This window comes from Malania oleifera, chromosome 1, assembly GCF_029873635.1.
Source record: "Malania oleifera isolate guangnan ecotype guangnan chromosome 1, ASM2987363v1, whole genome shotgun sequence".
Taxonomy (NCBI): domain Eukaryota; kingdom Viridiplantae; phylum Streptophyta; class Magnoliopsida; order Santalales; family Ximeniaceae; genus Malania; species Malania oleifera.
The window spans coordinates 122,609,229-122,622,680 of record NC_080417.1 but is presented as its reverse complement, the minus strand read 5'-3'; the positions used below and the strand labels follow the sequence as shown (position 1 = coordinate 122,622,680).

Sequence of the window (13,452 nt, the reverse complement as noted above, 5' to 3'; positions counted from 1 at the left end):
CCTTTAAATTTTTTCATAAGATAAGTGAATCTTTAATAGTAAGTTATTCAGTCTTTAATTCTTCATCTAAATAATGACAGAGAAACATCATAACTTTTGCGCAATCATGTAGGGGTGCAATATTTTCATCTAAAATTATTTTCCCAAGTTCATTACATTTATATGGATATCAACATCAAGAATTCATGATAAATATTTTGTTACATTTGACATGAAAGGGAACAAAGTCAACTTTACTTAGGTTTGACATCTAAATAAATTAACAATATGCACAAATGGAGAGCCCTTTGTTTTTCTATTAACTGTAATCTTAGCTTCTATGTTCATTGATAAATTAAGAAACATCAATTACTAATATGTGAATTAAAATTATATTAATTGATTCATCATATATTTTACTTTCTTTTTTACTTTACTCAATAACTAACACAAAAAAGAAAATTTCTTTTCACATTTTCCTACTACTACTATTTTCTACGTTTCAAATAGAATCTAAAAAATATAATAAGAAAAATCAATCAGCTGTGCATTTTTGAAATACGGCCAAAGACACTTAAAATTGCGATGCCTGTCATTCAATTGGCTGCACCCACAGAGGAAAGACAGCACAACCAGAGACAACTGAAATTGCCTTCAATTCCCACAGCTACCGAAATTTAAACAATAAAACTAAGCAATTTTGTATTTTCCAAAATTAAATAAATAAATAAATTTCATGTCACTAAGTTAATTACGTTTAACATTTTATATCAAATCTAGTGAAGAGCATAAGCAAACTAACAATGCGACAAAACAAAGATATTACAAATTAATTTTTATGGGCAACCCAATTGAATTTGGACTAACTATGATAACACTCCATTCAAATATGTAAGGAATTATATTAAAATTTATGCAATGTCCAAAATTCATGCTCCCCAAAGCATCATTATTATTCAAATAAGCATTACTACATGTTTGATTGCCGTGGTGCTGAAGGGGCTTTCTGATAATTAGGGAAATCAAATGATGCATACAAATTACCGAACAAATAATAGATGGTAAAACACTTGAAATAAGAAATGGTCAAGAGTCTGCATCTTACATTAATCCAAAATCTCAACTAATATTATTCAAGATCTTTCATTTCCTACGATACATTCCAGCTCCAAAGCGAAAAAACAAAAAACAAAATACAGTTGGAGAGAGTTCACTTGATCTTTTTCTTGGGCCTCAGCTGCAAAAAGAAGCATAAGATTTAGGGTTTGTTCGGTTTGTAGTGCCAAAAATATTCTCATAAAATGACATTTTTAAGAATCTCATTCTCAATAATGGAATATCTGCATCACAAAAATATTTTTGCTAGGTTTGCTACACAAGATTCTCATGCCAATATTTGGTAGAACATGATAATCTAAGTGTGCATTTCATGAAGATGACAATTATACCTTTACATGTGTATGCGCAATACATAAAGAACACGTATATTTTTAACATAAAATTTATTAAAGAAATTACCAAAATTATCTACATAATTAAATACATGTCATAAAATTCTCAACAATCATGACTTTTTTTCTTTTTTTTTTTTACAAAAATCAACACTGAAAATGATCCAATTAACTGAAACAATTGAGATATTATGATGTCTAAATATTAATAATTAAATTATATTGTTACAACAGAATAATAATATTACTTTCATTTTAATTAATAATTTATTATTTTAAATATATTTTATTATTTTATTTTTATCTCTTCTCCCTCCTATTCACTTTTCCAAATATCCATATATTTCAATAAAGTATTCTGAAATAAGGTATTACATACATCTTACAGGGGCTGGCATAATGATCCCTTTCATCCACATTCAACCATATCAAATACAAACCATCCACGCCATCTTAAAAGAATGTCTAAACAGATTTCTATCAAACGTCATTTTCTATACGCCCAACGAGACCAACTATACCACCAGTTACAAAAGCAATTGGAAAGGTGCTTACAGGAGCACCAATCCACAAGGGTAAAGCTAAAGAAGGAAGTCAAGAAAATGTTAGCAAGTTCGTCGCCAAGTTTATGCAAGTCAAGTAAATGTCAAATGTGTAAACCTAGCCTTTAACAGCCTAATCATGTAGATGAAAAGGTGCTTCGACTCGCGTGAGTTTTCAGACCTTTGCCAGCTGACAACATGGGTGGCAAGCTATGAGAGACTAATCTGAGACTGAGCAGAGAGACAATGTCCTTCCAAAAGATGTTTTTCTCTTAGAAGATGTCTTTCTCTATTCAACCAAGGAGTCTCTGATAGGTTGCCGTATCCTTTGTTAGCTAGCAAATGTCTGATAACTCACTTGCATGGAAGTGCATTTTCATCCGCATGGATAGACTATTAAAAGGCAAGGCTTACACCCCTTTTTGAACACAAAAAGTCTGCTCCTAACTCGCCTAAACCTTGTGATGAATTGTTCACTAATTTTCCATGTTACTGTTCTACTTAGGCGACATCATCTATTCTAACTTCAAGCCCAATGTTAACAAAATTTCAGCGAAACAAGATTTCCATCTCTTCCCAAATCGCAATGGATCCTATAGTCAAACTCACATACCTACTGAAGGCAGACCTGAAAAGGGAAACTGAAAACAATTGTAATCTCATGTTTTCTTCTGATCTAGCCACTGCACATTACCAAAACCATGCTATATGCTCAATTGTAAATTTATTATCTCAATTGTAAATTGATTATCTTCTCCCAAGAATAAGTCAAAATTCAGACCTTAAAACCCCTCAGGAAAGAGTATAGATAATCGATATCTACAAGTACAGCATCTCTTGATGTACACTAGATATGTGTTAGTTTTAAAAACATTGGCACAATAGGTTCTTGAATTACATTCTTCCCAAATCTATCCCTCCTTAGTATTGAATGTGTTCAACATTTTCTTTAAGTCATTTTTTTAACTATACCTTGCAAATGCCACTGGAGACAACTTTTGATCACCTCTAGTAATTGACATAATTAATCCCACCAGGAATGCCAAAAAGATGGTGTGAATGACTTGTGATTGATTTTGGATACATAATGTCATGAAAGACACCGTTTCGAGAGCCCCAGTTAAAGTAATTGGCATAAATACCTAATTTCAAAATACCCTGATGAAATAAGCAGATTGTAGAAATGAATCATTAAAATCATAAAAAAATGTAGGTTGAGAAAATAAATAATAATAAAATAATAAATTATTAATAAAAAGAAAATAATATTATTATTGTTCTGTAAGCTATAACAATATGATTTAACTATTAATTTTTAACACCATATAACCTCAATTATTTTGGTAAATTGGCTTATCAAGTGTTAATTTTGTTTTAATTTATGATTGTTGAGAATTTTATGATATGTATTTTTTAAAGTACATGTTCTTAGTAATTTTTGGCGTTGAAAATATAATTATTCACATTTATTGGGTATACACATGTCAAGGGTATTAATGTTCATCTTATTAAAATGCTTACTAGAATTTCCAAATTCAACCAAACAAACAATCTACATTGTACAACTTTTAATTCAAAAAATTAATTCACCTAACTTTAAACAGTAACTGCAGAATAACTAATTTTAATTTAAAGATTTTTTATTTAAGTAGATAAACATTGAAAGAGAGAATGGTTGTCATCACCTGATTACTGTGACCGCACTTCTTCTTCCGACAGTTCACGGCTCTAGGGTGAAGACGGGCATAACATCTAATAACCAAAGATTAGAAGAACAGAAATCATAGACATCAGTTTATCCACACTAGTACACATTTAATTAAGGGCTAAATATGGGCACTTCCACAAAAAAACCATGTCAAATATGTAAAGAGTTAATACGACCAAACTAGTGAGCCAATAAAAAATGTTAGACCACTTAAATGACATGTATTGCACTAAAAATATGTCCAACATATGAAATATAAGGAATCATTTGGCATCATTGCCAAAAATTATAAAAATAAAAATAAGCAACAGAAATTGAAATCCAAAAATAAAAATTTAAAATTGAAAACCAGCAACATGTTGACTAATATTTATAAAATTAATAAAAATTAAATTTTTGACTGAATAAATGTTACTTTTTGACCTAAAATCAAAATAAATATTTTTTTTAAAATGAATTAAATAGTAATAATTCAAAATTTAAAAATTTAAAAATAATATAATAAAATATATATTATTATAATTAATTTGCTTTATTATTACATTTCAGAACTCACTTTTTATGCTACAAAAACAATTTTAGTGAATATGAAAATTCAAAATAGAAAATACATTTTTTAAATGACTTAATTATTTTTTTCAATTTTTTTATAACATTAATTTTTATTTTAACTAAGGATTATGTATAAAATGAATTATTTAATTCACAAAGGCTAATTCTACATTTCAAAATATTCTGACAAGTTGTCAAAACAATTGAAAACCATAAAACCCGATTTTCAGTTTTTTTTTCAATAAGTGTTGAACACCGACAACAGAAAATTTAGAAATGCAAACAATTGTATTCTCACTCTGTCATACAGGAAAAAAAAAAAACAAAAAAAAGACAAAAATAATGCCGAAACAGATCCTAAGTTGACTCCTGCAAGCAAATAACTAGTTTTTAATTAGGTTCTCCCACTAAAGCAGCTTAGAAGCAAAGAAACGGATCACACCAACAGCAGCTTTTAAGACAAAGTGGTAATAGGTAGTGTTTGGTAAAACCAGTAACACCTCATTAAGGAAATAGAATAAAAATTGTACAAGAATATTAAATTTAACAAAAAAAAAAGTAACTCATGAAAAAAATGTTTGGTGTTTTTTCATCGTTCTTTGAGAATAATCATTCTTTGTCATGCTATGGACTAATAAAAAATTTTGCCTAGTTATTTACTTCGTGGTAATAACACTTTTCATTTTGTCCACTGCCGAATCCTTATACTATGACCATTTTATTCTTACGAATTTACATTGCGCTAACTAAACATATCCTTGTGTGCTTATTTGTATCCATCATTAAAATTTTTTATCAGGTTCCCATTTCTCTAAAATTTAAGCATATTGTTGGTAAAAAAAAATGAGCAAAGCATATCGAAGCACAGGAGTGAAGTCAATGAATATCCAAAAGGAAAGTATGTACCACCCATGAAAATCAACTGCAAGAAAATGAAACCAGCTGACAAAGTTGAAGAATGGAAATTATTATAGGGGACTATGGTAACCTCTTTAGCACTTTAACAGCAAAGAGAGGTGAAAAAATCATAATCCCCACGACAATAGGATTAGTGAAATATGATAAAATTCCACTGACAGGACAACAGAAATGCAAATTATCAGTTGTGTTACACCTGACACACTTTGGTAATGTTCCATGCTAAAAATTTCAAAGGATGTGTCCCTAAATCGAGAAAAAATAGCAGCTGTTATATTTTAAACTTAAATTTAACAAATTATAATCTAGCTTAATTACGTTTAGTTTTTCATTTTCAGGGGGGGGATAAAAAAGATGCAAACTACAAAGTATTCTTATCTAAAAGCAAGTATGAGTATAACATAGCAAGAGAGGCATAAAGAATAAAAAGAGAACTTAGAGTTGAAGAGAGGATTACTTGCGGCAAATCATCTTGTCCTGATTGTATTTCCGAGCCAGAGCCATCAAAGAAGGCTCTATGATTCCTCCTCGAAGTCTCAGTACCAGGTGTAGCGTAGACTCTATAATCATTAACAAGGAGAAGAAAAATAAAATAAAAATAAAATAAACAAAAGCACAACGAATTTAACATAACTATCAGCAGAAATTTTAACAAAAACATAATTGGAACTTGATCCGAAAATCCAGAATATAATTTTCTTGTTTCCTGAGAAAATGAGGTTAAAGGGGTACGAAATAGTTTTCAGTTTATTTTTTGTCAGTTGGTTTGGTTGTTTTTCTTTTTCTGTTAGTTTCTGTTCTGGTTTCTTCTTCTGTTTTCCTCCTTTCTTCTTCCTCTGGTTATATATATACAGAGGTCTCAGTTGTACGTATTGTATTGAATAAGAGAGAATTCTTTTCTTGCTTAAATCCTCAACTGCTGCTATACTCTGTTTCATGGTATCAGAGCAGAAAGTTGAGAAGGTCCATAGCAATGTCTACTTCATCCATTTCAATGAGCAATACGAATGAAGAAAGTAATCAATACCACTTACAGAGTGGTGATTCACCAGGTACAATGCTGGTTTCAAATGTCCTCACTGGGGAAAATTACCACACAAGGAGTAGATCCATGATGATGGCTTTGAAGGCAAAGAACAAGATTGGGTTTGTAAATGGAACAATTGCCAAACCATCCTCAACAGATGCTTCGAATGCTATGTGGGAAAGATACAATAATATGGTATCTTCTTGGATCATTAATTCAGTATCAAGAGAAATTGGGGCTAGCATTATTTGTTCTCACACTGCCAAGAATATGTGACAAGATCTCAAGAACAGATTTACACAAGGAAATGGACCAAGGATTTTTCAATTTCAAAAGGATTTATCCATTCTAGTTCAAGAAAACATGTCAGTAAGACATTACTATACAAAATTTAAATCTTTATGGGATGAATTGGCTAACTATAATCAGATTCCCACTTGTTCTTGTGGTGTTCTAAGAACATGCACTTGTGATGCTATTCGGGAATTCTTGAAATATCAAGATAAGCAACATGTCATTCAGTTCTTGATGGGGTTAAATGAAAGTTTTTCACATATTAGAGGGCAGATTCTAATGATGGATTCTCTACCAGAAATAAACAAAGTTTTTTCTTTAATGGTTCAAGAAGAGAAACAGCGAGAGATCTGCAAATCTAGTGTAATTGATACAGATGCCTTTATGAGCAAATTACCAGAATCAAATTTTTTAGGCCACCAAACTACTTCTGGAAATCAGCAGCAAAGGAGAGCAAAATTATTTTGCACTCATTGTGGATTGAATAATCATACTGTTGATAAATGCTACAAAATACATAGGTATCCTCCAAGTTATAAATTCACCAACTCTCGACAGAAGGGAAAGTCTTCATCAACTAATCAAGTTACAAGTCATCCTATTGATGCAACCTTTGAACCTTATAATAAATTGCCTTTCTCCTAAGAAGACTGTCAGAAATTGTTAGCTTTAATCCACTCACAATCTAATGAAACCATCAATCATCAAGCAGCTAATGTTGTTTCTAGCATTCTTCCACAAAATACCCAAGGTATGATACTTTTAAGTTTTTCTTCAAGCTGTTCAGTATCCTCATCAACATCCCAGCATCTTTGGATCGTAGACACTGGTACTACAGATCATATTATTCATTCAATTAATACATTTACCTCTATTACAAAATCTTTAGACACTACTGTCATGCTTCCAAATGGATATACTGTTCCGGTCACTCATATTGGCACAGTTCAATTGTTTGAAAGTTAAATTCTCAAAGATGTACTTTGTGTACCATCTTTCTCATATAATTTGCTTTCAGTTGGTAAACTTACTTCATCTCAAAAATGCAATTTTATTGTCTTATCTGATGTTTGTTTTATTCAAGAATTTACCCCATGGAGGATGATTGGGATTGCTAGAAAATCTGTTGGGTTATATATTTTGCAACAATCGGCTGTTCATGCTGTAGTTCTTCACCAAAATCAACCATTGTACACTCTGTCATAAATTCCAAAATCTAGCATAGTAGATTAGAGCATCCTCCCTTGTCTCGCTTGAATTTTCTTTCAAAAAATATATCAGACATTAGTTTTCCACATAAACCAGATGATCATTGAACAATTTGTCCTTTAGCAAAACAGGAAAAGCTTCCTTTTGAAATTCATTCATATAATAAAAGTTTTCCTTTTAATCTTGTTCATGCTGATATTTGGGGGCCATTTTCTGTTCCAACTCATAACGGGTCTAGATACTTTCTTACCTTAGTGGATGATCACTCCATATTTACATGGACCTACTTAATGAAACAGAAATCTGAAGTTACAAATTTTTTTACTGTTTTTTACAATATGGTTGAAACACAATTTGAGACAAAGATTAAATGCATAAGATCTGACAATGGTTTAGAGTTTAAAATGATAATTTTTTTAAATTCAAAATGAATTTTGCATCAAGTTTCAAGTGTAGAAACACCTCAACAAAATTCTATAGTTAAAAGAAAACATTCAATCAAACGTTCCTTTAATTTTTTGGGGAGAATGTATACTTACTGCAACATATATTATCAATAGAATTCCATCGTTGATTTTGAAAAACAAGTCCCCACATGAAGTTTTGTACAATTCAGCTCCAACATATAAACATTTAAAGGTCTTTGGCTGTTTATGCTATGCATCAACCCTTGCCCAAAACAGATCAAAATTTTCATCAAGAGCAAGAAAGTGTATGTTTATAGGTTATCCATTTGGTATAAAGGGCTACAAGCTTTATGGTTTGGAACAGAAAACATTCTTTGTTTCAAGAGATGTCATATTTCATGAATCCATATTTCCTTTTTCATCCGACTTCAATAAGATTTCTACACATGAACATTCATTTCAGTCCATCACACCTTCAGAAGGTTCTATTACACTTTTTCCCAATCCAGTTTCAGATTCTAATGAGAATATAATTTTCTCTGAACCATTGTCATCAGCACTTCCTACTCCAGCTTCTGTTGTTCCATCTAACAATAATTTACCTTTCCATGATGTAAATCAATTTCCACCCTTGAGAAAATCAACTCGACAGCACAAACAGTCTGGTTACCTACAAGCTTATCATTGCAACTTAGCTACTTCTAATTCTCAATCATCTACCAGGGATCCTGTTACTATCTCAGGTAATAAACATAGCATTTCTGAAGTACTTTCTTACTCAAGATTATGTGAATCACATAAAGCATTCTCCATTGCCATTTCTTCTGATTTTGAACCTGTATTTTATCATCAAGTTGTTCAGCATTCTCCTTGAAGCGCTGCTATGTCTACAGAATTATCTGCACTCGAAATGAATAAAACTTGGGATCTCACAACATTACCACCTAATAAAACTCCCATAGGTTGTAAGTGGATATATAAAATCAAATACAATTCTGATGGTTCAATAGAAAGACATAAGGCAAGACTTGTTGCTAAAGGTTATACTCAAATGGAAGGCTTGGACATTTTTGAGACTTTTTCACCTGTTGCAAAGATGGTTACTGTGAGGTGTATTTTATCACTTGCTGCAATACATGATTAGCATCTCCATCATTTAGATATTAATAATGCATTTCTAAATGGGGAATTAGATGAGGAAGTTTATATGAAGCCTAATCCAGGCTATCTTAGTAAGGGGGACAAAAGAGTAAGTAAATTGCAGAGATCTTTATATGGTTTGAAGCAAGCTTCAAGACAATGGAATTCAAAATTCACCTCTGTGTTGTTTACAATGGGTTTTTCTCAGTCCAAAGCTGATTATTCTTTGTTTACTAAGAAGGAAGGAGGTTCTTTTGTTGCCTTATTATTGTATGTTGATGATATCCTCTTAGCTAGTAGTGATTTAGATGTTCTTGAGAATGTTAAAAAATCAATAGCTGCTGAGTTTAAGTAGAAGGATTTGGGGCCTGCGAAATTCTTTCTTGGAATGGAGATAGCTCGATCGAAAAAAGGTATATCTTTATCTCAAAGAAAATATTGTTTGGAACTAATTTCAGATGCTGGATTACTTGCTGTTAAACCAGTTTCATTCCCCATGGATCCTCATACAAAATTATCTAAAGATGCTGGTGAACTGGTAGATGATGTTTCAGCTTACAGAATACTTATTAGAAGATTATTGTATATGACTCATACCAGACCTGACATTACCTTTGTGGTACATCATCTTAGTCAAGTTTTAGATATCCCTAGAATGCCTCATTTACAAGCTGCTATGAGAATTTTACGATATCTCAAATCTGCTCCTGGACAAGGCTTATTTTTTCCATCTTCATCTAAGGTTCATCTCAAAGCTTTTTCAGATTCAGATTGGGCCATCTGCCTGGATACTCGTAGATCCATAAGTGGTTATTGCATTTTCATTGGGGATTCTCTTGTATCATGGAAATCTAAGAAGCAACACACCATATCACGGTCCTCAGCAGAAGCTGAATATAGATCCATGGCTGTCACTATTTGCGAAATTATCTAGCTTAAATCGTTACTTGCTGATCTGCATCAACATCGTCCTCAATCAGCTCTTTTATTTTGTGATAACCAAGCTACTCTTCACATAGCATCCAATCCGGTTTATCATGAACGTACTAAACAGATTGAAATCAATTGTCATTTGGTTCATGATAAATTACAAGAGGGTCTTATTACCACTTTACATGTATCTTCTGCTCATCAGCTTGCAAATTTAATGACTAAACCTTTAGGTTCTAAAGTTTTTGAAGTTCTTTTATCCAAGATGAATGTGCATAATATATACACATCATCTTGAGGGGGACTATTACAGCAAAATGATTAGTTTTTCAGTTTATTTTTTGTCAGTTGGTTTGGTTGTTTTTCTTTTTCTGTTAGTTTCTGTTCTGGTTTCTTCTTCTGTTTCCCTCCTTTCTTCTTCCTCTGGTTATATATATACAGAGGTCTCAGTTGTACGTATTGTATTGAATAAGAGAAAATATTCTTTTCTTGCTTAAGTCCTCAACTGCTGCTATACTCTGTTTCACCATCAGTTTCCAAAAATCAAGAAACATTTAACTCAGCCAAGAGCCGAATACCAATTAAATATCCGGTATACATCAGCATAGTCATTTCTCGGAAACCAAAAAAGAAAAAAACTAAAAGACAACGTCAATTTTCCCAATTTGCTTTTGTTTTCCTCTGACCAAACAAAGGTTAGCTGATGGAAGAAAGAGACGCAAACCTTTTTGGATGTTGTAGTCGGCAAGGGTACGGCCATCTTCAAGCTGCTTACCGGCGAAGATAAGCCGCTGCTGATCCGGAGGGATACCTGTTGAAATCAGAAGCCATTTCCGATGTGACAGATATAGAAACTGTGGAATTAAAAATATAGAAAATAGGGTAAACTTGTGAATGATGATAAAGAAAATAGAGATCGACCTTCCTTGTCTTGAATCTTCGCCTTGACATTGTCGATTGTGTCGCTGCTCTCAACCTCTAATGTTATAGTCTTCCCCGTTAGGGTTTTCACGAAAATCTGCATTTCTCTTAATCTCTCTCTCTCTCTCTCTCAATTGCCTTCGGGACCTCGCGTACATATGTAAGCGCGGTTTTATACCGAGGTTTTTTTAGGGTTTTAGTGTCAGTTTGACCTTCGAAACTTCAAAATCATTTATTTTTTATTTTAAAATTTTTATGTAACAACAATAATACTATCTTATTTTAAATTTTTTTGGTAATCTATTTGAAAACATAAGAATAGTAAAACAGCATTCTTCAATTTTTTATGGAAATTTAAAAAATTAAAAATAAGATAATATTTTCTAAATACTTGAAAACTAAAAATTAAAATTTTTTTTTTAAAACATAAACAAAACCTTACTAATCCAAAACACCACATATCATCATTATATGAGTGGTTGGGATGAGATATTCACTAATCCAAATCCATTCACATTTATAAAACTAACCTCTCCCGATATTTGGTGGAACTTTATTTAAGATTCTAAAATTTTCATAGACCTTCTTAAAGTTTCAGTACCTCTACTAATTCTTTGCAAAAAAGACAAACTAATTAAATTTCTAGAAAATCAAATGTTAAATGAAGTAAGTGTATTTGAAAACTTAAGAAACCTTTACGTCATTTTACCAAACCTCAAAAGAGATGGTTAGACTTTTAAGATCTTTTTACCAAATTTCAAAAGAGTTCAATGTTTTTTATCAATATTATAACCCATTTTCATTATCATTATTATTATTATTATTAAAATGACATATTAAACTCTATAGTCTTATGTTTTTGAAAATTCTAATTAGCAAATTAATTATATTCTCAAACATAAACTATCTTCCAGGTAGACACACTCATGGAGCCAGCGGTACCTGCGGGTGGTGAGAGTTTACTTTATGAGCCAACAGAGACTGTGAATGGTGAGAATTCACTCTGTGAACCAGCGGAAACCGTGGATGATGAGAATTCTCTGTGAGTCGGCGGGAACCGTGGATGGTAATGGGAATGTATCCCGAGAGTCGGATTGACCGAACGTTCAATTGATGCACAGAAGTCGTATCCGCATCTGGACTTTATCCTAATCAGCGAGAACTGAGGACGGAGGACATTGATCCGTAGGTTTGATGCCGCACTAGGGAGCCCGAAGAGCTCATTGGTGGCTGAAGTTCTTGTGTAAATAAAAATAAATAAATAAAAAAGAACATAAATTATCTGTTTTAGCATAACATTTTAATTAACATTTGTACGTTGGCATCAAGCTATCAACCCATTCTCTCTTCTCTCCTTTTGTTTTTCTCTCACTTCTTTTATTTGAAGTAACTACGCTTTGTATTTATAGACTCATTATAATTCCATTCTAAATATCATACTTTTATTTAACTAATATTTTTTACATATTACACATGCTATAACTATAGGTGAGTAAAAGATAAGTATATATGCCACGCTCACTGCATTAAACGTATCTTCAGTTGAAACAAGAAAAATGAAGCTTACTTAACTTTTTTTATATATTTATTTATTTTATTTTTAAAAAAATAAAGAGAATGAGTGCATATCCATGTGTATAATAAATAAAATTTTTAACACTATTTTTCTTTAAAAGTTAAATCATATTAAAGTAAATTCTCATCCTAAGTCATGTTTGACAGATCGAAGATATTAGATATAGTTAAAGCATTTTGTTATTTTCTAAAAACAAAATGTTTAATTCAAACACATCTAAACTATGGCCCAATTTTAACAACATTATCAAGAAATATGATATTAGTATAACTTTTAACCTCATTTTTGAGGAATTCCTGTAGAAAATTGGTCAATTGGTTCATACAATCTGTCTCGTCAGTTCACTCCAACTTTGCCCACCCCCATTTACATGCAGGACTCATCACATCACAACTCAATTTAAAGTTATATTGAATTTAAATAAAATAATAATATAAAATTATATTTAAATTTATTCAAATTTAAGATTCAAAATCCTTACTTCCAAACACATCAAAAATATGTATATAGGAGTGAAATAGTGAAATATACACAAATACTCTTTTAACAAATGACCACGTTTCAAGATAGATTATATTAAGAATAACAATTTTTTGTTCATATGAAGTATCAAAATCAACTTATAAAGTTCGGTCCATATTCTTTGAAATTATTTAATAAAAAAAACTTGAATTCAAGCACTACAAATACATCATTTTTTTTTATATATAAATTTGTGTAATAACTATTCTGCTCCAAACAAAGATGCAGCCTGCAGAAACATGAGAGAGAGAGAGAGAGAGAGAGAGAGAGAGCAAA

The 13,452-nt window shown here is 31.4% G+C and overlaps 1 protein-coding gene and 1 non-coding gene across 3 annotated transcripts; both read right to left on the bottom strand.

The window, feature by feature from the left end:
* Positions 1-1,034: 1,034 nt before the first annotated feature.
* On the bottom strand, positions 1,035-12,246 carry LOC131162854 (ubiquitin-ribosomal protein eL40 fusion protein). 2 transcript variants are annotated; one of them, XM_058119464.1, is made up of 5 exons: positions 11,079-12,246; positions 10,882-10,968; positions 5,608-5,710; positions 3,658-3,724; positions 1,035-1,216 (listed from the first exon to the last, which is right to left on the bottom strand). In XM_058119464.1, the coding sequence occupies exons 1-5, from the start codon at positions 11,179-11,181 to the stop codon at positions 1,190-1,192; spliced, it is 387 nt and encodes a 128-aa protein (XP_057975447.1). In that variant the 5' UTR covers positions 11,182-12,246; the 3' UTR covers positions 1,035-1,189. The 2 variants fall into 2 exon arrangements, with proteins under 2 accessions (XP_057975447.1, XP_057975443.1); XM_058119460.1 differs by having other exon boundaries at positions 1,035-3,724; positions 11,079-11,253.
* LOC131147442 (small nucleolar RNA snoR99) lies at positions 5,131-5,231 on the bottom strand. The gene has a single exon (XR_009134821.1). It is a non-coding gene; the product is annotated as a small nucleolar RNA snoR99 (small nucleolar RNA).
* Positions 12,247-13,452: the final 1,206 nt, after the last annotated feature.

Bases quoted from the DNA above. Each gene is read 5' to 3' on its own strand.
- LOC131162854 (XM_058119460.1), bottom strand. From the start codon at position 11,181: ATGCAGATTTTCGTGAAAACCCTAACGGGGAAGACTATAACATTAGAG. The intron at 10,969-11,078 runs GTCGATCTCTAT...TGATTTCAACAG, and splicing joins GAAGATTCAAGACAAGGAAG to GTATCCCTCCGGATCAGCAG. The intron at 5,711-10,881 runs GTTTGCGTCTCT...TAATGATTATAG, and splicing joins CGACTACAACATCCAAAAAG to AGTCTACGCTACACCTGGTA.